The sequence below is a fragment of the Melozone crissalis genome, unplaced genomic scaffold (assembly GCF_028551555.1).
Source record: "Melozone crissalis strain CALT ecotype California unplaced genomic scaffold, PUWL_Pcris_2 ptg000004l_1, whole genome shotgun sequence".
Classification (NCBI taxonomy): domain Eukaryota; kingdom Metazoa; phylum Chordata; class Aves; order Passeriformes; family Passerellidae; genus Melozone; species Melozone crissalis.
The window spans coordinates 34,591,341-34,618,745 of NW_026535782.1; the positions used below are offsets into that span (position 1 = coordinate 34,591,341).

The 27,405-nt window shown below is 37.6% G+C and overlaps 1 protein-coding gene across 4 annotated transcripts in view; it reads right to left on the reverse strand.

The window, feature by feature from the left end:
* Window positions 1–6,072: 6,072 nt before the first annotated feature.
* Window positions 6,073–27,405, reverse strand: part of ATP2B1 (ATPase plasma membrane Ca2+ transporting 1) — a 60,074-nt gene continuing 38,741 nt past the window's right edge. For 2 of the 4 annotated variants that reach the window (XM_054279178.1, XM_054279188.1), the window contains exons 10-22: window positions 27,162–27,404; window positions 24,579–24,820; window positions 21,669–21,906; window positions 20,603–20,782; window positions 20,427–20,514; window positions 20,023–20,129; window positions 18,324–18,515; window positions 17,909–18,122; window positions 17,566–17,777; window positions 15,592–15,699; window positions 13,573–13,755; window positions 13,116–13,269; window positions 8,876–8,984 (exon numbers count right to left, since the gene is read on the reverse strand). In XM_054279178.1, the coding sequence (XP_054135153.1) occupies window positions 8,959–8,984; window positions 13,116–13,269; window positions 13,573–13,755; window positions 15,592–15,699; window positions 17,566–17,777; window positions 17,909–18,122; window positions 18,324–18,515; window positions 20,023–20,129; window positions 20,427–20,514; window positions 20,603–20,782; window positions 21,669–21,906; window positions 24,579–24,820; window positions 27,162–27,404 (2,187 nt within the window). In that variant the 3' untranslated portion in view covers window positions 8,876–8,958. Of the gene's footprint in view, window positions 8,985–13,115; window positions 13,270–13,572; window positions 13,756–15,591; window positions 15,700–17,565; window positions 17,778–17,908; window positions 18,123–18,323; window positions 18,516–20,022; window positions 20,130–20,426; window positions 20,515–20,602; window positions 20,783–21,668; window positions 21,907–24,578; window positions 24,821–27,161; window position 27,405 lie in introns of all 4 variants that reach the window. The other 2 variants (XM_054279208.1, XM_054279197.1) reach the window with 2 other exon arrangements.

The following is a 27,405-nucleotide window of genomic DNA, read 5'->3' on the forward strand; positions in this document are numbered from 1 at the left end:
AGGCATCTGCTTAGTAGTACAAAATGAAGCAAGGAAGAGTGCCCATAATTTTCTCATTAGAACAAGTTTTCAGAAAAAACCCTTAGCTTCCTGAGGAGTTAACAGCATTCTGTTGTATCACAGAACATTAACTGTTTTTATCAAAAAGTGACTGAAATACTCTAGCATAAGTAAAGGGCTTAATTTGTGGTGCTCCTGACATTACTGCCTCAGGCTGGATAAATCTGCTTTAAAACACAAGCTTTTCAACTTGTACATTCATGTTTTCTGCCCTTCTTACTCCTACCCTGTTACCCTGCTTTTCTTCCCCAAAAGTTTTCAAGCATATGTTGCTCATATGTTTCCTTCCACTCTCCCCTTTCAGTTCCTACTTCCTTCATGCACAGTGCCTTGGTTGTTATTTCGCTGAGCTGGGCAGCAGGAGTCCTGGGGGGGAGCAGGTCTGTGCTGAGTTGCTGCTGAGCAGAGAACCCCAGCCCAGCCCAGCAGCCTGCAGCAGCAGTTTGCCCAGAAAGGGTTCCGGTGTGGTTCACCACACTGTCACAGGAGCTGTTGAAATGAAACAGAGGGAACGCTGCAGGAAGAGAGGAGTGGTAACCTGGGCCAGCATCACATACTGCATCTCCACTCTGTGAAAGGATCAGTTTAACCCAATCACATCCCTGCAATGAGGTGGAGCAGTTTGCTTATAAAAGCTACAGTTTTGCTGATAGCTGACAAGGCTGACTGTACAGGTACTTATAAGTTGAACTTGTTGACACTCCCTGCTGGGAGAGCAAAAGAAATCCTCAACACCAGATCCTCCTTGGCAGGTGGCAAAGCTTGTTCAAAAGCTTGGAGATGGTAGACCAACAGGCATGAACAGAAAAATAACACATTTCCTTCTTAGAAATGGCTAAGCCCTTTCATTTCATAACACCAAAGCATACCACTTGAGCTCTATAATTTTATTAGGGTGCTTAGTACATAAATAAATTCTTCCATGAAGTTTCCACTGAGGCCTGATTTCTCTGAGTTACCGCAAAATCATCAAGACTTGCAAGACTAAAACAAAGCAAGAAAGCCACGGGAGCACTTCTGGGTTTTTTTGGCAATATCTCAGATATAGTCAGTTTGGAAATAGCTATCTATGGCTTAACTGTTGGACTTGGATTGGTTCCAAGTGCAATGTTCCAAACTGGGTATATGATAGCATGCACGAGTGTGTCCCAGTATTTCAGTCTTTTTGACAATGATTGTCAGAGATGAAGCATGACCTTGGAAAACAAACACTGAGGGGTCTATTGGTTGTGCTGATTGCCTTTGGGAACAGCAATAAAGAAAACCAATGGAATATAATTTTCTCAAATGGTATTTTATCAGCTCGCACTCCTCATCCAGTGATCAAAAAGCCTGTAGCACTTCATTCAAATATGTAAAATGCTGATTGTGTTAATTAGTATCAAGCTGACACTTGATCATTCAGTTGATATTCAGACTTGGTGTGTTTATGGCCCTTTTGAAAAAGACTGAAGTCAGTAAGATTTAAAGCCATAATAACTATTCAAGTACTGACATGACTACAGAATTGGCTGGGCATCATCCCAAGCTCCTTAAAAATGGCAGTTCAGAATACTTTTAACCTCCTGCTGTAGAGTTATCTTTTATTGAATCATTAAGACTTTTGAAATGAAACATGCTTCAATATATTGACTCCACAGATGAAAACTATAAAGATTTCTGCACCTTTAAGGTAGAGAGCCATTATACAGCATATTGGAAGGTAATGTTGTAGGCACTCCCCCACTCCTCTAAACATACTTGTTTTAAATGTGTTTTAGTTTCAAAAGGAATGTGTTATTTCTAACAAAAAAAGACCACATTTCTGTTTTGCAGAAACTCAGCTATTTTTTCATAAGTTAGAATGTCAAGTTTTGGGTTGAATCATCTCATTACTGTGACATTTGATCAGCCAGCCAGCCAGTTTTACTATGCAGGTTATGCATGGACTCTTTGAAACTTTTTCATATTGCAACATTTTTTAAGATCAGAATGGTAGTTCCACAATGTCTTCTTACATTAGCATTAAAGTTTTATAGACAATTATGTGAGAGCCAATAAAAAGGGAATCCAATTCTGATACAACACTAGATTCTTAAAGTGTAGCAAAATATTTCTGCAACTCTAGGTAGAAGAAGGCAGCATTTATATGCGAGATCAGAACTGATATGGCATTTCATTTAATTTCACCTATACTTAGCTCAATTAGATAAAAGCCTGTAACACCACCACTCCATGAACTAAGATAAGGAGAAAAATTAGCGTCTCAATTCCAGGTAAATTATAGCCTTCTATGACTAAAAACATACTTTTCAGTGCTCTTTGTCTTAATCCTTTAGAATAATATAAATTTCACTAACTTTATATGCCTGCGAGAGAATCCTTTTCAAAAACTGATCTTAAACACTTGAAAGCAGAAAAAAAAATAGTAACTTTGAAAAAAAGGACCAGGTTCTTTCTTGAAAGTCCCAAGTAGTGAGCAAGGCACTGAAACCACACAAATCTTCAAATAAGCTGGAGTTTAACATCCCTTAGAAACAGCTATTTTTTTTCTTTCTACACCTGAAAGAGGCAAATAACAAATTGAGAAATCCTCTCCTTGAAGAGAAGCTGATTTCCACAGGTCTTCAGCTTTCTATAGGTCATGTTAAAATCTGTGGGCTTTCCTATGAACTACAGAGTGCCAGTCATGATTCAAGAAGATTTACTAGAGCAGAAGTGATCCAAGCTCTGCTACCACAGTAAGCATTAAAACAGGCAAATATCAGCAAGCCTTTTGGTCAGGTCAGTTTAAGATAAGAGAAAGACAATAATCAGTTGCTTCCTTGCTTTGCTTTAGGTTTGATTGTTCCAGTGACTGATGTCTTTGTTGAATTCCATCTATGTAAGGAAATAATATCCATGAGGATAATGAAGAAACCCAATAGAATTGCACCTCCAGCTCAAGAATTTCAGGATCAGAGAATTACTGAGTTTGGCAAGGGCCTCTGCAGGTTATCTTTTCCAAACCTCTGTCTAAAAGCAGCATCAGCTACAGCAGGCTGCTCAGGGCTGTGTCTAGCTGAATTCTGAGTGTGTCCAAGGATGAAGACTCCCTAACCTCTCTGTGTGTTTTCTTGTGTTCAGGCATTTTCACGTGCTGTCGCTTTTGACTGACTGGGAAAATCAGAAACTAATTTCTTATAAGGGCATTAATTTAGCTGTGTTCTGAATCTTTTATGGGCTAAGTAACCAGCCAAGCCATTCTGGTGATATTTGGCCGGCAAATTCTTTTGGGCTTAAAAATGTTATCATGAAACTCATACTGTCTTTTTTTCTAATTGGGAAAAAAAAGCTGTCTGTCTCTCTTTCATTCTTTATTTTTCCAAAGCCAGTTCTTTCCATAGATCATGTTGAAAGAGCTATGAGTTGCTCTGGGCTACAGCACCAAAGGATGCTACCATATAAAAAGTACTCCCAAAATTTACTGAGAATGGGTGAGAACTTGAAGAAGAAAGCAGAAGAGAGGATCAAAAGGCAAGATAGAAATATGATAAAAGAGACAAATCTACAACTGCACATCCTACCCCATCTGTCCTTCACTGATTCCCTATAATCATCCTTGGCAGACTGGAAAGGGGAAGACAGGAAGGAGTTACCAAGTTGTAATTTATGTCTATATACTGCTAGATTTATTTCAGCAGAGCCTAGTTGATTTGGCAAAAGGAAAGAAGCTAAGAATGACTCATCTTTTAGGGAAATTAAATATGACAAAAAAGTACCTTCTCCAGAGTTTTCTTTTTATTTAAAAACACTTGTTTATTAGAATGCTTTTTGAATGATGGTCCTCAATGAATTAAATTGATGCACTGATCAGAACATTAATGGCCAATACATGGCAAGTGATTAAAGAGAAATCTTCCCATCTCTAATGCAGTGTTGTCCAAAGCAAAATCCTGGTTTCTACCAAAATATCAGTTTGAAGAATTTCCTATTTCAAGCATTCGGTGCCACTTATCTATCCTTTTACAGGTCCTATTGCATGGATCTGAATTTTGTAAATTGTTCATTTTGCAGATTCTCTCCTAAAATACATAGCACAAAACACTATGCAGAAGCTGCCAGCACAGCATTCAAAATAAGCTATGTATTTCCCCACAAATATCTGCCAAATACAGGCTTACCTTCAGATCTTGCAACAACCTTAGGTCATAACTGAAGATGCTTTGTACCCAGCAGCCATCAGAGCAACCAACTTGTGGAAAACTGAGAAAGTTAAATCCTGTATTTGTAATACTGAAATTGTCGAAGAAAACAAACATATCTTCCAGGGTTTATTTGTAGACTGGCTTTGTGGTTTTTATTATATCTTAAATCAAAAGCTTTGGGAGGCTTTTCACACAAAGCACACCCTATATCTCTACAAGAGACTGAGAGCTTTAAAACAGGAAAAGCCAGTATTCATTCTGTGCCTGAGCAGTTGCCATGGAGTGACACCAAGCCAAGGAGGCCTCCTTTGCCAAGGAGGAAGACATTGAAAAGTTTTCTGTAAGATCATACTTACAGTCTTTCAGCATAGTTCAGCTTCATGCCCTGCAAAAGAGGCAGCCTAGGAAAGCCAGTGAAGATGCTCAGAATAGTTAGATACTGCTACATGTGCAAGGGCTCAAAGGGATCCAGAATGCACACTTCCATTTCAGTGAGCAACTGCTGCTTCAGGTTTGGACTGACACTTGTCATTACACCAGAATGTGAGATGATGTTCCAGCACTCCAGAATGTACACTTCCTCCAAAAGCTGTTAACTCCCTGAAATACTTCTGTTAGTCTGCTAATTATATAAATTTTGTTAAAAAACTCTAAATTAAGTGTACATAACAGTAGTAAAGGGTCACTATCTAGTGTGCTACCTTTTACATGCTGTCTTTTCTCAGTTGTCTAAACCCATCCCATCATTTTCTTGGCAAATACTCATCTTGGAGTACAAAGGACAAGTAGTACCTGTAGGAGGCTTCTGTTTAAAAACTAAGTTATATCTCCTTGATGGATGCTGCAACCTCCTGAGGAAGGTGGCTAGGTATTTCTGGACACAGTTCAGGGGAGAAGATTGGCAGGAACAGCTATAAGGCTCTTTATTCTGGTCCAGAATTTCTCATGACATGGTCCTGAATAAGCAGGCCTAATCAATCTGGAGATAAATTGAAGCTGGACCCTTTATGCTGGCCAGGCTCATCCAACATAGTTAAGGTACTTCAGCGAGGACTTGAAATCTGTAAGATCAGAAGAAATGCACTGCTGGGGAGAGGGTGCAGGTGGAAAAAACCAGCAACTCTTCAAAACCAAGTATTTGCATTAGAAAAGTAGTAGAGACATTAAGATATTCTACTTTAATCTATGTAATGCTAACTATGATCTGTATTTTTCTACAGCTCTGCAGAGGCTAGAACTGCTGGTAGTAGAAACTCAACTTATCAGGCCTTTGGAATCACTTTCCAATACTCAATATACACAAGTTATACTTCCATGAATATTACATTTGTTTGCTTACTTCAAAACACATTGGAAAATTTGCTGTTATTCTAAGAAAGCTTTTGAGTATGTTATTTCATACATTTTGGCTGCTTGTACTTGCTATAGACCTCTGCATTTACATTCTTATTTAGCATTAAGGCATTTGTTTCCAGACTACTCCATGATGCAGCATTTTCCTCTTCCTATTAAGGCCAATACGGAAAAAAAATAAGTCTTCTTATATTACTGATTTCAGCCCTCCTTCAGAGCCAATATGAGGTGTCCTAACATGTACAGTTATAGCAGACATCCCACCCAGGAAACCCCATTTTAAACCACTCCAAACCACATTTTAAGCCGCTCAGTGTAGAATTGAGTTTATGTTCCAAGTCACTATCACTCTAACATGTACACTATATACCATGACCTCTTCAAAGCAAATGAGTGCAAAATTGTAGCAAGAGCTGTTTTATATAACTGGCATGTATTTCAGGATTAAATCAGTACTGTACTGACATTCAAGAATTTCAGTCCCCATACAGACTGAGATGAACAGCACTTTTATTTATTTCAATTACAAGAAGACAAGTAAACCTTACAACCAGAAAGGCAATGAAGGCCTCATGAGCTTAGTGAAAACCATTTCATAATCTAGGCAATGTTATGATTTCTTGAGATCACAAAGAAAGCATACCCCCCTCTTAAACAACTTTTCCTTATTTCTGTAAGAATGTTTCCTGCAAGAACAGCACATTGATGTTAACAGAATCAAGAGGGACCAGCGATGTACAAAGCCTACATTCACCATCCCACTCCCCACAAAAGGATTAAGTGTAGATATTATTCCAAAAAAGATTTAACATGCAGTCATGATCACACCTAGAGAAGAGGGGAAAATTAAAGTTTGTTTTGAAATGAAGTCAAATCATTACTCATTAACGAAGTTAAACGAAGATAGTTTTCCACATGGCAGTGTACTTCACAGGTAAAGAAAACTCCCTTTATTTTAAGCCAGTGCTTATCTGACTTTTGTAGTAAAGAGAAAATAGCTTACATAAAAACTGACCCCCCAACCAAGCGCTCTAGATAAGAACTATGATGTAAGAAAAGTGCTAGAAACATGTGGGAGAAATCACTATACAAAGTGTCAAGTGCAACCCCCCACCCTCAACCCCCTTGCCTAGAATTCAGTGTATTTACTGAAGTACAATAGAAAAGATGGAATTCAGGAGTGGTTGACAGTGGGATACAGTGCCACAGGTTGAACAATATCCACTAAAGGACAACCCCAAGCATGCATGTACCCCACCACAAGGGAAAGATGTGCTTGAGCTTCCCAACCTGCTCATTTCTGCAGTTAGCTCCAATATTATCTCCTTCCTCATTGCCAACTTAATTCTTGCAGTCCTTTGAAGGGACCACTTTAAAAAATGTCCATAATTCTAGATGATTTAACAAAAAAATTCATTTGGTATTTTTAAGAATACAGAGCTGGAAAAAGAAATCTTACAACTCATGTCTTCTGTTGCTCTTTTAAGCAGTATTGGACCAAGAAAACATGAGGAAGTGCCAGACCATGTACTGTTTCATCATCCTTCGCTGTGTGAACAATACAGCAGAGGCAGACCATAACTTCTTCAGTCAATCTCTAGCAGATCAGTTCTGGTGCATTTCACCTGTGCTTTATGTCAGTTCTCAGGCTCCCTCACTTAAGCAGTCAGAGATACATTTATTACACAGTACTCACAGTAAGTCTTGGAATTTCAGGCAGACCTATTAATTCCCCAGGAGTATCCTTTTGGCTCAGTGAAGACTTTTGAGTACCTTAACTTACATTCATTCTGGAGGCAGCCATCATGATTCCATTTACCCAGAGAGCTATTTGGAGTGGGGCTGTTACCATCTTGAAATTGCAGTTTAAAGGTAACCAGTAACACAAAAGAGTACCTTCTGTTATTTCCAGTGAAGGAGCTGAGAAAAAAAAATCTGTAAGAAACCATTGCTGCAATTTTATTTTAACAAAAGGGCAGATTTATTCATGTTTACAAACAAGTTTCAAAAACAAAAAGGAGAACATGTATGCTACCCACTAACAACCTTTCAAAATGCCAACAGCCCTCATGCTGCATGAAGGATTCTATAGATTAGAAAAAAATCACAGTTCCACTCACAGTTCACCAAGACAGCACTAAACTAACATGATTAGACAAAAACAAAGGACTAAGATTCTGATGTATTTTGATTTAATCCATTTTGCCCGAGATAACAGAAATATTTCAAGCAAGTTCCATCACGTGTTGATGTCCTGCATTAAACAATCCTACTAAGTTCTGAACAAAAGTTATTCATTAAGTTTCTCAAAATTTTTAAAAATTAAACAGTTGTTTCAAAACCATTAAGTAGTAAATGTATTTAAGAAACTAATTAGGACAGAGGCCATAACTTCATTAGAACACCACTGCTCATGTTTTTACAAAGCATTAGTGTTATCTATTTGGCTATTAGTAGTAGCAATTTATCTACAATATTTAACAAGGTAAATTGCAGGCAAAATTTAGTACAGTTTCAATAGAAACACCCTTTTCCTGAAAATACAGCAGTATTTGAAGGACTAGTTTTTTTGGTTTTTTGTTTTGTTTTTCGTCTTCTCTGCATCATTTATAAGGAAGCTTCCCATCTATGAACAGGAACAAAAAAGTATCTACAAACCTTGTAAACAGATCTGTATCATTTATAAACATAAATAATCCAAATTATTAACAGCCAACAGCAGAAATTAAAGTATCAATTCAATGATCCAGGGCCTCCTTGCCCTTCCCAGCTTTCCCCTCAGAAAAGGATCATGATAAACTAAAGCTCTGCTAACACACTCTTCAGGACCATTCTTAGTACAACAGATGATCCACAGGTCACTTATGCTGAGTTACTGTTTATCTGTCAGAGTTCATTATTACTCCCACCCCCAGAAAAGCACCCTCCAGTCTGGCAGAAAGCTTTTTTTTAAAAAAATAAATCTACATTCGTACAAGTGTTTCTTCTGTTGAAGTCCAAGACAAGAATATCATCTTGTCCATCATAATGTGTGAAGAGACCCAGTTTCAATTTCTTTACAATGCAGCTAGTGTGTTAACATTCAGCTTACAATCAGAGTGATGTTTCCAAACTATGTAGTGGGCTCCCTGGGGATGAAGAGGTAGCAGACTTGTTCTTGTCTGTTGTAAGGTGAATTCCACTGTCAACCGCATTGTTATTTCTATTGGGAGAGGGAGGGGGACTAGAGTTGCGTTTTGTTGGAGCGTCATCTTCAGCATCAGTATCATCAATAAGGGGAATATGAGGCTCGGAGTCTTCTATTCTAAACTCAGGATGCGTCATAAAATTGTGAATTGAACTTCGTGTCTCAGGTTTCTCTAGCCCCTCGTACAAGGAGCTACGAAATGCATTCACCACTCGGATCTGTAAACAAAGAAAAAGTATTGTTAAAATGCTGCATATTTACAGATAATGGCATGGTTCTTATGAGTTTGAATCCACAAACAGCTAGACATGAGTGAATCAAATTTGTATGATGCAGTGGAACTTGCAATAAACTGTAAAAAATGAAGAGCATTTCAGTAGAGCACTGCCAGTCTACACAGTAGGAATAAAAATTGTCAAAGTACTGCAAAAAGCTGAAGGGCCCTAAAATTCAGACATGGCACTAGAGTTGTTTAATTACTTAACATGGGCTAAGCATTCTTCAGCAGTGAGGCCAACAAATATTTACTTATTCAAAAATTAAATCTCAATGAGTGTTTTATTGAATATTTGGGTGAGACTGAAGGGAGGGAAGGAGGGGAGAGGCTGAAAATAAGTTAGGGGATAAAAGGGTCACTGATTCTCATGCTAGGAATTAGGATGTCAACTGACTATGAAAAAGCCAAGCAAGTGTAAGCCAATGTCACAATGAACGAACATTTACAAAGTCATGCAAAAAAGGATACCGCTGTAACAGCTGTAAATATTCGAGTATATAGCCATTTACCACTCTAGAGAAAGCTCCTTAGTGAACAGTGCTTTGGAAACTTAAGACCAGAAGTAGGAAATTGAATACTGTGTTGTACAGTTTAGTAGCCAGGACAGGTTGTAACTTTGAAGAGACTACTTAAGTAGTGGCAGGTATGAGAAAAGCAGGATGATCCCCCTTTGCTGAGTCTTCGATTTACATTGAATTCATGGACACAGTTCCCAGGCTGAGGACTGTTTCATGTCTTTCAGTTTTTTAATATTTTTTGAATCAGAAAGCCAAGCTAGCAGATTTTATAAATAAACCTTTCATAGTTAGATTAGAGACAAAAGAAAGTACACCTTTATTTTGCAAATTGTGCATGTCCAGGCTGACTTGAATTTAAGCTTTCCTAACTATTATTTGAATGATGAAACCAGCTGCCCACACCCCCCTTCTCCCATGCCTCGTGTTTCCCTGATAAACTAGAGAAATTGAGGATCCATTCTTGAACTGATAAAGCAAGTACGCTGAGGCAGAAGTCATTCACTCGTTCATCCAACACTTTTCCCAAGACAGTTTCCCCCTCCTGTTGACTCCTTATTCAATTCTCAACATCCCAACCCTGAGCAAGTCTCCAACAAAGCAGTGTGAAATAGTGTTAAATAGTAAGCAGCAGAGCAGCTCTGTAGTAAACAAGAACTTGCTGTTACAAACAGCAAGTCAAATTTAAAGCTTTTCTTAGCGCATCCAAGATGACTTGTTTCAAGCTGAGAAACACATCATGACATGACTAGTGCTTCCAGAGTTCCTCAACAGGAAAAATAAAGTGACTTCCAGGTGAGGGAATGAAGCTGGAAGGTCAAGCAGATCAAGAGCAGAAACTTCAAAACAGCTAAGATACACCTGGGAAGTTCCCTGTAAACAGAGAAGGGCTCCCCAAAAGCAATGTGTAAAATCAAATTGGTTAAATGGAACCACTGCACATGACAAAGTCTCATGTCTCAACTGTGTTCTAGAAGTAGCATAGTTTCCCCACCTCTGCTCCCTCAGACCACTTGCACAAAGAATTTTACTTCAAAATTATCATGTCCCCATTTTTATACTACAGGTACATGCTGAGCCCAATTAAGCATGAAGGCAAGGGAAGAAGGCACAGGAAATAAGGGGAAACAGGGATGGGGCACACAGTCAAGGGGGAGGACATAACTACCAGTAAGGGAGGACAGAAAAGAGAGTGAATGTGCTGGAGAAAAGATTATAATAGCAGCTAGTACTTTACTGTTCATTGCATGAAAAGAATTGAGCACACTGTCAAGGAGTTGACGCATTATACAAGGTTTAAATAAGTCCAGCCAGCTGCCTAAACTGGATTGGCACTTACCAAGAAAATTAGCAGTGACAATACCAGACTGAAAGCTTGCAATGACTTTATTTGGCATGTTGCATCCCACTGTGCCATTTATGTGGCAAAATGAAATATGAATGTCCCATGGGACTGTTTGTTCATTGCTTACAGATGAGAATTTAAAACATCAGCAGCAATGAAAAACAATTCTGGCTTAAGAGGACAGCTGTAATTATCACAGAATATATGCATACCCACAATAAAGGCTCGGTGCCCATGCAGAATGCATACTACACAAGTGGACTAGACACTACAGCAAGCCCAGGACCCTCAGAGTCCAGCCACAAAGGCAGAAATCAAACTTTCAGCACTTTAAAAGGGAAAATCTAGTGTTTTGAAGGCTCTATTTTGAACCACTCAAGATAATTAAACTAGAGGGATAACTATAAATAAATCATGTAAGTGAGGTGCAAACAAGACAATTTGTTAAGTGTAATTCATACTGTCATCAGGCCTTCCTCATATTAATACCAGAATAGCAAGGAATGCAGTTGGCACTCCAAATCCTCCTAACCAGATGGCTGCTTAAGAGTTGCAACCTTACTTCATAGGAACTATTTTCCAACAAGCAGCTCCAAAAAAGAGACAATAACACATCTGCTTCCCATTAATCTATATTAGTTCTCAAAAGCTGCTCTTGTGGAGGGTGCAGCAGAAGGCTGTAATAGTGAGGATAAAAAACTAGCTCTCTGCTATGGTAGCTCTGTATCTGCATTGGTCATTTGATGCAATGAGATGCTGCAGTGCCCAGTAGATTCTGCTCAAATAGCAGCATGGAATGACATTGCTCTCTAGAGAATTCTGAATGTCTAATTAATGTTCTGGAGTGTAGTTAGGGATACAGGTTACTAATTAGCATTTTAACTAGGAGATGCAATCCTGTGCATCCTTAAGTGTTAAATCTACTTTTCATTTGGTGTTCTTGAGGCATGCAAATTTGTGAGCTGAGCTTCTCAGTACTACTGCAAAGTAGGGAAATACCTGTCTCACCACCGGAGAACAAATACAGAGGTAAATGCTTGTGCAAGCTCACACGTGAATTCTGGCTGAGCCCAAAAATAATAAAAATAAATAAATAAATAAATAGAGTCTGAAGATTTCACCATTTCACTTAAGACAGCTCCTGAAATTAAGGGTCTTCATCCATCTGGTAATCTGAAAGTTTAAGCAGGGAGGGGAAGGGGGAGAAGCAGCCCTCTCAGAGTTATTTTAAAAAACCAATTATTTAACCCGTCTCTAGGAAGTTAGAGAAGAAAGTTAAACATGTATTAAGATGGAAAACTCTGAAGAAAGATATTGGCTATCAGTATTCAACTACAACTACTATGCATCTTCTGGCTCCAGAGTTTAGGCTTACATCCAAGAACAAATAAATCTCCAGCCTCTACAGAGAGGAAGGCTGAAACTGAAATGCCACTTAGAGCACAAGATAGAGATGGTAGAATTGAAGTGAGACACTTCGCTGTCACTGATGGCTTATGAACTGCTCCCAGAAGAACCTAGAGAGGAAAAAGAACCCTTCAGATTCGAATGAAAGTTTTGCCATTTAATGCTTAATTTTTTTTCCTTTTTCTATTAGCTAACTCGCATTTCTTCTGACTTGTATGCATTTTAGAAGCCTTGTTTCGCCGCCTGAATCCTGATGTTGAAAAAGTTGTTATTCAGTAAATAAGGTCCAATGAAAGCAGAGATTCATAAAGTTCCTTACAGGCTACAAAGAAAATGCATTTAGTGCTCCATGTTCTAACTACATTCATGTCTTCAACATACTGTTTGCTTCCAAATCAGCTTGCTTACTTGAGTATTGCTTGTGCTACAGTGCAAGAGATCTATTTTTGTTCACCTGAGTCCATGATTATACAGTTAATTCACTTATTCAACGCAAGTCACCCTAAGAGGCATATACTCGAAAATTTACAACAGTTTTCCCTTTTTATCTTAAAACTCCCTCTGTACACGAATGGATGAAGGCACAGGATGTGCAGGCTCACAGCTTTCGCATTAAAGTCTTTTGTTGAAACTGTTCCACCTGTTCTCAGCCCTCTAAGAAAAAAAAGTCTTGAGGACTCCACTTTGTGGAAGAGCTCTATAAAAGCCTGAACGATGATTTTTAAGTACTAAGGAGAAAATGAGAAACGTTAGGTACGTGAATTAGGAAATGTTAATTTCATGCACTTTAGGAACACACACTCACACCCCACAGTAGTAGAAGCAGTAGTAGAGGAAAACACTACATGTGTAGGGGTAGAAATATTTGTTACATCATGGTGCTGGCTGGCGATGGAGGGTTGCCGCCTTAGAGCCCCCTGAATGGTACTTCCACTCTGGAAAGCATTCACTACATCCATCTGCAAGGAATCAGAGATTGTGACAGCTTGCTCAGCAAGAGAGAGAGAGAACAAGAGAAAGGACCATCCCATCTATAACACACAAAAAGTAAAGAAAAAAAGGCACTTTTTAAAAACAGAGCAGATAAACAGGCAAGAGTTGCATTTAAAGCTGAAGAAAACAGAAGACCCTGAGGGATTACACATCCATCCAAACCCCCTTTTGACAGTCTCAGTCATACCAGTTAGAACAGCCACCTTAGTCAAAACTGGAGAAATTTCCCTCGTAACACCCATTGCATCCTACCTTTTTCAAGACCATACCTGAGTTTGTATCCTGTTTAGGCCCCTAAACCACAAGATCTGACCACGACGCAATTCTCTCTCAGCATGATCAATCTCCTCTACATCTTCTGCTAGTTCTTCTTCAGGAATCTCTTCCTTTTGTGTTCCATGACCAGCTTCTTTAAGGAATTTCAGTCGGCTGGTCGGAATTGTTGAAATCAACTAACAGTGGATGAAATACATAAATCAGGATTATCAGGAATATTCTTTGTTTAACAACAAAAAGAAAAGAGTAATACCAGTCTTAAGGCTTAACAGATATCCTGCGTACAATTTCCAAAGTTAAAAAAACTAAATTACATAGAGAGAGTGAGTGTATCAGTGTAAAACAATCACTCCAGCTGAATAGCTGCAAAGCTGTGAATATACTTACTACCTTAACCAAGGTGCGAAATTAAACTTGGAGTACAAAACAACCTTGCCAGGGACAAAGAATTCCGCATTAACATTACTTGACAATGCCAGGAAGGAGCAGTACTGAAACTACAAAAGCTATTAATTCTGGTAGATTGTACTTGTATCTAGAGCTTTTACAGTTTCATCAGTTTGATGAGCATGACTTGTCACCTCAAGTGGGACCTCCATCACTTAAAGTAGCCACAATTAATTCAGAAATACAGAAGAGACATTCATTCATTTGTGACCTGGGAGATATTAATCCATTTGCAAGGCAAGTGATGTTTCTGAAATTTTATGTATCTCAAGCTGTTACTTTGCTACTTGGTGTATAGCAATTTATATATCTTAAACAAAAACTACATGTGGTTAAGGGGAGTCATTTTTTGGTATATTATATGTAGCAGATTCAGATAAATTCTAAGACTGCTTTCCTTGATCATTACAAACCTAGAAGACCATTTTTGCAGCTGCAGAGGAAAAAAGTCTGCACCAAAAGCAAGATAAACAGCCCTTTATGCTGAAACTGCTACTATGAATGCTCCCAGCTCACACTTCAGTTTCTATTATTCTCAGAAAATTCAAGCTCTTTGAATTTAATGAGATGCTAGAGCAGCATGAATGGCAGTAGGGAAGCTTTGCCCTTGGAAGATACTTTGGGTCAAAGGTATTTCAAGCCATCTCGATTCTCTCCTAGGAGTCACCTCAGAGTGACACTATTTGATTTTTTTTAAATAATTAATTTTCCAGAGAACCTTGTTAAAAAGCTTAGTCACTTTTAGAACATACGTCTATGTATGTATTTACAACTAAAATTCATCCTACCAATTTTATGGTGAAACATGAAGTGTCTTTTACTTAGTGGAAGGAAAGAAACTGTAATGGAAAACTCTTCATGTGGTATGAAAAGTTTAGACAACTATGTCATTAAATAATAGAAAACTCTGTAGCTCTAAAGTTTCACGTAAATAAGCTTGCTGCTTACAAGCACTGTTGTGCATGCAATAGTAATGACACTCTGGGGGGAGGGGAAAGGAAATAAAAGTCCAAATAATGTAATGGCTTACTAAGTGGGAAGACTTAAATTATCCCACAATTATGCAAATAATGATTAAAAGAAAGTTGGTTTGAGTTTTGCTGTATTTCTTGCTACTCCGGGAGGTTTTTAAATCAAGAAAACTGTCAAATTTAGCAATTCTCATTTTTCAAGAAAACTTTTAAGCACCAAGTTAAATATATTTTAACATTAGCATGTTCATTGCATCGTGTATTCTTACCACATTTTCTGGTACTCATATCTGGCTAATATAATTTCATATTTAAAAGGTAACTACAGTTGCTTCTAGTTAAAAATTGCTGAAGAAACCAGCCACAGGATCTAGTTATGAAATGCTAACAACTGACCCACTCTGAGGAATATTCAACTAAAGACTTTTTATATCTATTGAACAAGTCAATTGTAATTAATATTTACTGTTAGTCTTCATATATTCATATAGTCCACTTGAAAGATCTGAATGCTAAATACAGTGTGGGGTTTTTTTCCATTCAAAGTATACTGTTGCAAGTAGATATTTGGCATTTTGAAAAATCCTAGTTTACCTGGCCCCAAAGTAGTGTGCCCATGCCCAGGAAAATGGACCACAGCCACTGTTCAATTGAGAGTTCTGAGCAACTGAAAGGCTTTCCACCAAACTGCACAATAATTATCTGTGGAGAAAAACATAATTAAACATGTATCAGTGACCTGTTGCTAGAAAATTCCCTAATGCTTTAAGATCACAACAGACAGCTTTGCAAGAGAACACAAGATTTCCCATCTCATTAAGCATATTCTTTCATTGTCTTAGCAGTTTGAGCAAGTTTCCAAACCTATGCCATATTCTTCCACTTTTCAGTATTTCAAGACCTACCCATTCATTCTTCAAATGTCACACTCATGAAAACTTGCTGACTCCTCAATTTTGCTTGATTTTTTTCCCTTCATTTCACGATTACAGTATGCATTTGATGCTACAAATATACAGTGATTACTTTTGCTATGAACACCCCTCTTGGAACCAAGTCCAAGATCCATAAATTTGTATTAATAGAATTCGTAGATCCATATGACATGAAATATCTCAGAAGTAATTCTACAGGATATTACTATGTATCACATCAGTGTTAAATATCAGACTTTAAATCACCACATGTAGTAAATCTTGGGGGAAGGGGGCAGAGAGCTCAAAAGCTAAATTAAATAAGCTCCTGCTGCCTTAGCTATTACAACAAGCTGTATGGGCCCTAATGAGCAAGGTATCCCTCTGCATAGGAATTATATGCATGGAAGTCTGCCCTGGAGAATCAACAATTCAAAGCAGCAGGGCAGGCATGAAAAGGAGACAGTATTGACCATTAAGTAGGACACCTGACAGCTGAAAAAGCAAAGAGTATCTTCTGTTTTATCTCCAAATTAAACACTGAGATAAATCAGGAGTGGGAAGGCATTCAGACTGCCAAATTTATAAAAGGAACAAACACAGTGGCAGTCAGGAGTAATTTCTAAATGTTTGGCTTGGTTGTACAACAGTCAATCTGCTTATTCGTAACCCAAAAAATAAGAGCAGTTCCTGAAGAAGTGTCATCTATAAAAATCTAAACCTGAGAGAGTAAGTTCCCTGACTTAATGTGAAGCAGCAGTGCATACATTTCCAATGCTTGAACTGATATAACTTCCATCAACTTCATGAATTATCAAGTCTAAGGAGAAGCTTAACATGTAGGTTATATGTCCCAAATAACTTAATCCAAAATGAAAATGGGTTCTGAAATTAAGTAGTATACTGATTTGTTTGTTATTTCTTCTGACTAATGAAAGTGAAAGCTATTTAGAGGGTGAAAATAGTTCTTGTAACTATTTACTGTAGATTGTTTTAAATTGGTGTTTCATAACAACAGCATGTGAACCCAATCAACTGAAGATCATTTAATTTCCTTTGTTAACATGTACTGAGTTAACTAACTAGCTTTTATGAGTTCCCCTATGTGCTGGAACAGAAGATCCCTAGACATCAGGTTTTTTTCACTTAAAATAGCACCTCTACAATATATACCAGTAGGCATCACTGGTTCCTGCACCAGAAAGATAAAAACTGATACTCAGATTTCTAAAGCTTATTCACGTCCTAATCTCATTAAGAAAATAAAAAATTGTTGTTTTTCTATAATTGTTTAAATGGACTCTCATTCAGATACACCAGTAGATATTATAAGAAAGATTTAGGGGCAAGGGGTGAATGAACAGATGACACACAACTTCATCTTTTGCCAAGAGATTAAAATACTAAAATAAAACTGAAGAAGCTGAAAATTCGAAAGGTAACTACAATACAAAATTCCAGTATTGCCAACTTCAAAGAGGTTTGAAAATGCCATCAAGCTGCACTTACAACTTAATTATTGTGTGCTTGACCCTGGAGGTTTTCCACGTTGCAGAAATTAGATCTCTGGCACTAGCTGATTGGCATTTCCATGGTAAGCAAGTACACAGTGCACTAAATGCATTTTCCCCCCACTGTCCAAGAATCTGCTTACCTGCACAACAAATGTCCCCAGCACAATAGAACAGAAGATAGCATTGTTAAAGATGCCTTCAAAAACATTTCTTTCACCGTGAATCTTTCGGGCATTAATTTCATTAAAAAGCTGCATCATCACAAATGTATTAAATACTATAGTATAATGCTCTGAAGGAGGAGCATGCAGAGGTGCATTTCTTCCACTATCGATGTCAAAAATTTTCTCACCTGTATATAAAAGGCATTTATGAACAGCTTGATTAGTGTCTTTACATATACACTACAGCAAAAAAAATAGTTTTAAAGAAACACTTCTCTACAACATTCAGTATAACCTTGTAACGCCTCAGTATTCTTACCAGCAAACAGGAGTGTGAAGACCACTACAAGTTGGTAGAATGCATGACCCAAAATGTTCTTCATCATTGTACGAGAAATCAAAGGTTTGTTTCTACCATAAGGCTTCCGCAGCAGAAGAGCTTCAGTGGGTGGCTCTGTTGCCAGGGCAAGAGAAGCTAATGTGTCCATTATGAGATTTACCCACAGCATCTGCACGGCTTTAAGTGGAGAATCCTATAAAAATAGATACATAAACCCTCCAATAGAAGTGCAGAAATTGCAGCTATTAAAGGCATCTATCATACAATATCGGCATGTTCTGAATAGCATTATGATCCTTGGACTACTGTTTAAGTGAAAGTTTGAACTCAAGAATTAATCAATCATGACTCTTTCAACCTTTATTAACTGAAACAATTCCCCACTGGTACGTACTTGTGTTATGCATGCTCCTGTGAAAGCAACAATTACTGCTACTACATTGACAGTAAGTTGGAACTGAAGAAATTTGGAGATGCTGTCATAGACATTTCGTCCCCACATAACTGCTTTAACAATACTGGTGAAGTTGTCGTCTGTAAGGATAATATCAGAAGCTTCTTTAGCTACGTCTGTTCCAGCAATACCCTGAAAGAAAAAGAAAAACATTATGAAATATAACAGGATGCACTGACATTTTATGACAAAATCTATTATGTCCTTGGTCAGCATTCACTTGGATGCACAACTTCTGAAGGACTCCTTTAACGTCAGCATATAAAGGCCTATTGAAACAAGTTCTACTTGAAAGTCTTGGAAAAATGAAAACAAAGTAATGCTCTCCTTAAAATAAAGACCTTAATATAAATTTGAGAGTTGACTGTAAAGACTCATTAAGTTCTCCCAAAGAAATGTTACTGAACCCTGTTCAAGCTGAAGGCCACCAGATGGTGCAGTGCTACAGTTCAAGCTCTACCCTAATTATTTTGTTGTATGGATTCCAGCAGCAGGCAATGCATGTGCTTGTAACACAGCAGGATCATAAACATTACCAAAAGCCTTTTGCAGAAGGGCATTAGCATTGAACACTAGACTATGCAATGTCATTGCATATGCATTGCAAAGTAACATGGCATTCTTAAATTTTAAGCACTTCTAGTCTCCTACAGTACCCAAACAGCTGTGTTCTGTGTAATGATGCCTGAAGACACCTACTTCAAAAAATCTTAATTTTTCTTTTGGCATTCCAAATCCACTAACTCAATAGCAAATTTAATGATCCCTACTCTTGATATATTATTTTGTCAAGGAAATGAGTCACCTGCACAGCTATGTGTTCACCTTAAAAGATACCTTTAGATATCATATGGTATATTTTAAGTGCTATTTAGGTAAGCAGTTAGAGAAGATAGTTCCTCACACTGATGAACACAGACAGCAACTGCAGGAAACACTCAAAACAGATAAATCTGCCCCTGACAGTGGCAACTACAGCAGCTATACAAAGATACTTGTTACAACAAGACTGTTACAGTCTAGAGAACATTTCATACCTAGCTGTCAAATTTTAAGTTATGTTTTTGAAAAAAGTTCCTTGAGAATGATGTGAAATATCTTTCCTATTTTTTCTCTCAGGAGTAGAATCTGAGTCTGTCCTTCTTTTTCTGCATGTGGTATAGGAGAGTGTGGTCTTCATTTTTTCTTTCCTTTCAACTGCTTTAACACTACAGTGAGCTGCCATGACCAAAGTGTACCTCTTACATTTAAGATTGAGGAGGAATCCTGTGGCAAAAGGAAGCTTGAGGAATCTGTCTGACTCTGTCTTGAAAGAAAGCTGAAACCCACGTACTTAAAGCATGTGTCTACACAGTACAGGCACTTAAAAGCCAAGACACTGTTTGGCAGCCACGTGAAAGGGTAACTGAGTAAGCCATGTAACCTAAAAAATCATCCAGACAAGTGCATACACTATCATAAAATGCTGTTGCTTCAACTGTACTTCAGATGTACAAGATTTGTCCTCCAACGCCATTTTGAACATCAACTGGCAGTCTCTTTCATTATGGTCTTCCTGCTCATGAAACAAAGTTCTTTAGTCTGAAGTGATTTGATAAGTCATTGATAAAATACTGAGGATGTAAAAAAAAAATCCTACCATAGCAAATCCAACATCTGCCTTCTTCAAAGCTGGACCATCATTGGTACCATCACCAGTTACTGCTACAACTTGCCTCTGGTCAAAGACAGTGCTGTCAATTATACCTAAAATAAAATGACATACAAGTGTTATAGTTCTAAATTAACAACACAGAAAAGACTTAGCCTGAAAGAGAAACCTAGTTTTTGTCTTTCAGTCATAAAACAAAAAAACAAACAAACAAACACAACAGTCACCAAAAACAGTTCTCATTTGCTCCACCTCTCAAGCAGAAAAGAAAAAAACTAGTTGGAAACAACTTCACAGGCATTTCCCATTGTTCAGTCCTATTTTTTTTTTTCCTAGAAGCACAGGGAAAAATAATCCAACTTTACTTAGAAGCTCAGAGAATTTTTACCTACCTTTTACTAGAGTGTGTTTGTCAGTGGGAGAAGATCTTGCAAGAACACGAAGTTTTGGCCAAATTTTATCTATTCGCTCTTGCTCAATCTGCAGAAAGAGCATTGGTTATATTTTACACAGGTAGGAAACTTAGAGTATCTGTTGTTTTACTTGCTGAGAGAGTCAGCATGCTTACCTCCCCTTTTTCATTGCGTATTCTCCTGTTAAAGTCTTTGCCCTCTAAACACAGGAAGTCTTCACCAGGATTCAGAATACCACATTTCAGTGCAATAGCACGAGCAGTGTTGATGTTATCACCAGTGACCATACGCACAGTTATGCCTGCACGTTGACACTTTTTTATTGCATCAGGTACCTGTAAGCAAGGAAAAACCCCACAGGCTTAGAGACTGTGCATTAGATAAATAAATCTAAACTTGTGAGTAAAAGGAATGTTTATGGCTCAGTAAAGGATAACTGTTATTTTAAAATGAAGACTTCAGTTATAGAACATTTAAAAAAATTAAGTAGTATACCACAATTGTTTTCCTAAAAACTGCACAAGTTGCAATTCTGGCAAGGGGCTTTGTGCCACTGCTACATCTGTTCCCCTCTCCCCTACCTCCTGCAATTTTTCAAATACTACCGTATTCAAAATACCACAAAAATCCTCATGACATATTAGGCTGCTCTGAGTACTGCCATTTTAGTTATGATTATGTGAAATAAACTACAGCTTATATGCCACTACTTCATTCAGTAACTTTTACTGTTAAGTGACAATAGTGCAGATCAGCCCCAACTTTCATGTGCATGTGGCATAAAAGCTTTCACTATTGCAAAACCTTACACCTCAACCACAAACCATACTCCCTGTCCTCAGTTCTCAGGTGACAAGCTCACTTCTCTCCATCATTTCCCATGAGAAACTGGTAACAAGCACAATGGCTAATCTTTTCCAAACTAAAAGTCCTAATACTCCAAGTGGTAAAAAAATAACAAGTTGTTTCATTTACTGAGATCCTGCACAGTAAGTACCTTAAGTTATTAGTTTGTACAGAGCTTCAGTAACACAGCATAAGTGACATTAAGTAGTTTTAATCTGCTTTTATAGCTCCATTAACTTTCCCTTTAAGAAATTAGATTTTCATTTATTAACTATGCTTAAGGCATACAATAGCAGTTCAGTTCCTTGTACTCTGCATGATGACAAACATGAATCCCATGTAACAGAATCACTGCAGTTTAGCTGGTGACCCTACCTCAGGTCTCACAGGATCTTCAATCCCAACCACAGCAATGCATGTCAGACCAGTAACGATATCATTTTCATTGTCCCACTCTGGCTCAGGCTCCCCTGCTGGGAAGTCTCTGAATGCCAAGCAGATGGTTCTGAGACCTTCAGAGGCCATGGGCTCAATTACAGTTTTCACAATATCATCGCGGTCCCTAGGTCTAAATACCTTTGGTTCTCCATTAGCACTCAGTATTTTGAAGCACCTGGAAAGAAAGGTTTAAAGAGTTATCAAATTTTAACCAGAAGTTCAACTCACTCTTCAGCTTATCAGTCAAGTCCAATAAGTTTCTATAAGCTGTGTTTTTGCTAGACCCTAACACACAGGCACAAAATTCCAGTAGTGGTATCTCTCTAAGGTAATCTTCTCCAAATACACTTTCTTCAGCTGCAAAACATACTTTCTGTAGAAAGTTAAACTGAGCCAATCATCCTAGGATGAAAGTAATGCCCGACGAATTTCACAGACAAACATCAGTTACCTCCCAGCAGTATCCATTTCTCCATTGTATGTAAACAGACTGGTGTCTGCACTGGTTGAGGCAATCCAGTTTCATGCTCAGCAAAATAATCCCACCTTGTTAACAGCAATACAGTCTCAGAAGTAAACACACTTTCAGAACACTCATAAGCTGCTTGAACAGTTGCAAGCATTAGATTTATAGCACTATAAGCAAACTTAGGTAGTGCTACCCTTAACAAAAAAGTTTGCAGCCTTTCCCCTTCTCCCCCAGTCTAAGTGCAAAGAATTCAGAGAGCATCTGGTATGTGAGCCAATGTGAAATATTAAAAGCAAATATTGAAACTGATTTAAATGTTTGTATAGGAGACTGGATTCACCACCATGCACTCTAACATTTCAATACTTGCTCTCCTAATTATGTTTCTTCATGCCAAAGATGCCATTGCTTTCATGGACAGCATATTTACTTTAAAAATATTGATGCCATGAATACAACATTACTAATGATTTGAATAAGAAATTAAATCTTGCTTGTGTGCTCTTTACAAAGTTTTGCCATAAATTAACACTATTATCCATTAGTTTTACAAATTAGTACTACTACAGCACTGGGAAAAAAATTGAATTCAATACTTTCATTAAATATCAAGTTCAGACCTTGCAGACCAGCAAAGATGACAAGTATTACAGTTAAGTGTACAGTCCAAAGATTTAGGGAATTCCCTAAAAGTTTCCATCTCATACAGAAAATTAAAATGAAGCAGTCTCTTAGAGCTTCAAAATTCATATCATAACTGAAATTCAAAGTCTATGTGAATTTTCTGATTTTACTTATCGGTTCAAATGTCAGCAATCATTAAGGATTTCTAGTGTTAGCTGTAATCATAAGGCTGGTGACAAATTCAAACATTTCAATATGACTAAATACACATAAATACATTCCATGCAAAACCGCACTGGAACTCACTTCAAATATTTGACTTAGTGATAAAGAAAGAAAAAAAAATGCTCTACATGCAAAAGCTTCTGCATTTCTTCTACACTTACTAGTGACTCAGTTGTGCCTTATAAATGTTCATGCTTAAGTTTCAGTATTCAAGTCTAGTTACATATGTTAAAATAAAGAAAGAGCAGCATAACTGACAAACCAGATTACAGGTACTGCATAGGAAGCAGATTATGATGGCTAAATCTTTGTCCAATCCAGTGCATACTCTGAAGTAGTTTTCTATTTGAACACTATTCCTATAATATCCAAATCAGTCTAGGTTTTCTAGTTCTTTGCCAAATGCTCTTATTATCTATTTTGTTATTTCAGTTACTAAGTCAAGTGGACCACATGAGTCTGGGATGACTGAGTTCTAGCAACTTCTACAGTTCAGTTGTCCAATATTATAAGTTACAAAATACTTCAGAAGGTGGAAGTAATGTGAATATGGGCACATCTATTCATTTATAAGGTTTTGATAAGCTACACAAAAAAAAGTTTCATATCAAGAACAAGAGTCCTTTAAAGATTAACATTTTGTTCTCAGCAAAAAGCTGAGGAGAAGGAAGAGCTCATATTTTTTCTTTAGTATATTAGTACCTTCCTGGGTAATGATTTGGGGAGCTTCTAACCAGCAAAAAAGTAAATGTAACTGATGAATATAGTCTATATGCTACTCAGACTAGAAACACTTTGACATCAGAACCAAAACAGGCCTGGCTACCAATTGCTGTTCCTAGAGAACATGATAGATACACGTGTGACATCTCTCCTCACCTAGTTAGGAGTTACCACAGCTGACTTCACACCTACAAAGGTTTGTCCCAGTGGTACCTAATCACTCACTAAGTCTAATCTCATCCTAATAAATCCTTTCTAGGTGGGCAGATGGATAAGGAAGCAATTGCTTTGTCACATTAAAACCCCTCAAGTTGCTCAAACATTCAAGTTCAACCTCCTGTTACAATGATCAACAGCAAGTTGTAAAGTCTAAGCAATAATATGCTAAAAGTAATCACTTTTCAAAGGCACAAGCTCTTCCTAGAATTTAGGCATACCAACTATTGGGACTTTACTATAAGGCAGGTGAGCATTTTGATCAATCACTCCTAAAAGAAAAATAGTTTAACTAAAGCATGACCACCATCTCTTTCTCTTTTCTTTTGTTTTGAGGGGTAGGGCTGGGGTGTTTGAAGTAAAGTAATGAACGTGCTAATGGCCCATCTTACTGCAGAAAGTCAAACAACAGGAGAACAGGAGGAGACAGGCTGTGAAGCTGTAGTCACAAGGGTACAGGACTGCTGCCCTTATCTGTGACTGGAGAGACAAGTATTCCATGGACTATGTTGTTTAGCATGTCAGTCTCTCCAGGTATCACAACATAAAGCAAAAGTTAAGTGCTGAATCACAGTAATAGTTGTTCTTACTTTTTAAGAACTATCTCAGAGGCACCTTTACTGAATATCCGGAAACTGCCATCAGAGTTTTTCAACACGGTACTCATCGATTTTCTAACAGAATTGAAGGTGTACACTTTGTACAAATCCTCTTCTGGTATCTCATTTCTTACATCCTGATAATCACGTTTTAAATCCAAGAGCAATCCCAGCAAGGCACATTCAGTTTTATTTCCAACATGACGTGGTAGGCCACCTTCCTTTTCAGGAGGCTGCAAGAACAAGAACCATCACTGATTAGGTTAACTTATAAACCACTGAAGCACAGCACTTAGAACACAAGGAAGGACAAGCTTACTTCTGGGATGGGGAGATTTTCTTTTTCAGTAATTACTTAATAAATTCCTATGAGTCATAATCTAAAGTCATATGCTGCTTTTTAAAAGTAACTTCTGTACCTATTTAGGGTCTTTCAATTCTTCAGAAATCACCCATTAAGTTTGTATCAATCCCAGCATGACCTTTCTAAAGGACATTTTCCATTACTTTAAATATTTATCTGATCAATTGAGTGTAGACCCTGAACAATTGTTTTGGATTTTAAAAGTACAGATAAGTTCACATATACTGACTTCAGCAAGCTAAATGGAATTATTTCTGCTACATTAAAGTATTCTCTCCTGTAATAATTCTTCAATGACTTAGACTATGACCACATCACCTGTTAGCCTTCTTCTGAACAAACTAAGTCTTTAAGCTTCTTAAGTCTCACTACAAGTTCTGTTTTCCAGGCCATGGCCTATTTAACTGGAAAGAGTTCAGAAACAAGTTTCCAATCCTTTAATACCAGAAAAAGTTTCTTATCTCAGCAATGTGGGTTCTGCACATGCTAGTCCTATAAGTAAAGAAGTATTTATCTCAAAATATTTGACTTTGTATATGCATAACACCACAGCATTTTTGAAGCAAAATTTGGAGAAGCACTTACTTCATCTGACATATCTCAGGTGGCTAGAGCTGAACTACATTAATCATATGTCAGTGGTCCATTTTCATTGTTCAGAGCTGCAAGATTTTGGATTTGGCTATACTGAATACTCACACTTTGAAAACATTCACTTTAATGTGCAGTTTAAGACATCCAGTTCTGGGTGCCCCAGTATGAGAGATACCAACATCCAGGAGTAAGTGCATGCATGGCACACAAAGATAATACAGAGATAATACATATATGAGGATGAGCTGAAAGGGTGTTCAGTCAGGAGAAGACAACACTCAGGGAGAGAAACTTTTTGGTGTGTATTGAATGCCTGAATAAGGCACATGGCTGGAACAACACTAAGGACTGCCTAGCCAGACCTTCCTAGTGATGCCCAGTGAAAGAACAGGCAATGGATACAAACTGAAGATTTTTAAACTCCATTTCAAGATAAGGAAACACCTTTTACTCTAAAGGTGATAAAATACTTGATCAGGCTGCCCAAAAGGTTGCAACATCTCCATCCTTTGAGATTGTTAAACCCTGAGTGAGTGCCCTGAGCAACGTGCTCTAGCTGACTTCACTTTGATCAGGAGGAGTGGACCAGAGGTTCTCTCAAGAGGTCCCTTTCAGCCCTCTGTGATTCTGCAAAGCAGCCTAACTCTACTGCAGTGGATGTAATTCAGTTAAAATTGTAGTAATAAGGGACTAGGTCAGCTTACAAATAGCTACCTTGTTCTTGGTATAGAAAGAGCTTTAGAAAACACTGTGAAACTCCTCATGTGCTGTAACTCATTATAGAATTTTCATCTTGTTTTAGAGAAATCAGTGCTGTCAAACTTTATGTTCTGCCTCAAGTACTGCTATTGTGGAAATTCTTGCAGACATACCATTTTTATTGGTTGATAAGTAGCTTTTGAACAGAGTTTTCACTGCTATTTGTGTACAAAGCATCCATAGGGGAGGCTTCTGCAAAATCTTGAAATGCATTTACTAAATTTTACTTATTATTTTTACTGCCTGAAGAATGTAAAGTATACAACATGTTGGAATAACTACAGTAAGGAAGCTATGTTTAGAGTTTTAGAAAATAATGCATATAAAATGTTAAAATAATCCACTATGTAAAATGTGTAACAGCCAATTAGTCTTTCATTTCAAAACATTTTGCAAGTTTCAAATAGGATTTTGGCATATGTTACACTTCTAAGCTTACGAACTTATATAGCAGTAGCTGGAATAAAAATCCATCAAAATCCTTACCTGTAGTTACATTTTTTCATTATAGTTTATGTAATGTACTACTCTTAAATATTAATAGTTTAATATTTATTTTCAAGTAGTGCTCAAATCCAGGCACGACGCTCTTCAAGTGGCATAAACAGCCCCACTTATAAAAACAAACAACTGTGAACTTGAAAGGAAATTATCTTAAGATGTTATCTTTGAATAATCAGTTCTAACTGAAATAAGCTATTTTTTCCATTAAGTTTCAAATGAATGGTTGAGCAGTTTACAGATAACCCTGCATTGTGCCACACATTTACACCGAAACTGCCTGTGGCCATCAGACAATTTGCATCTTTTGAGGGAATTACTCAGTTATCTTGCTTGGAATTAAGAAATCCACTTACCAGTATTTTGGAAGTATAAGCACAATTAACAGAAATTCCTGTCACAAGATAAGCCATAGTTTTCTCTGGAATAGCCTCTGGTTCTGGAATTTTTTTATAATGTTTTTCATTGATGTAGGCTTGGACCACTGTCATTCTGTTCATAGTCAATGTTCCCGTTTTATCTGAGCAAATGGCTGTGGCATTGCCCATAGTTTCACATGCATCCAGATGTCTCACCAAGTTATTATCTTTCATCATTTTC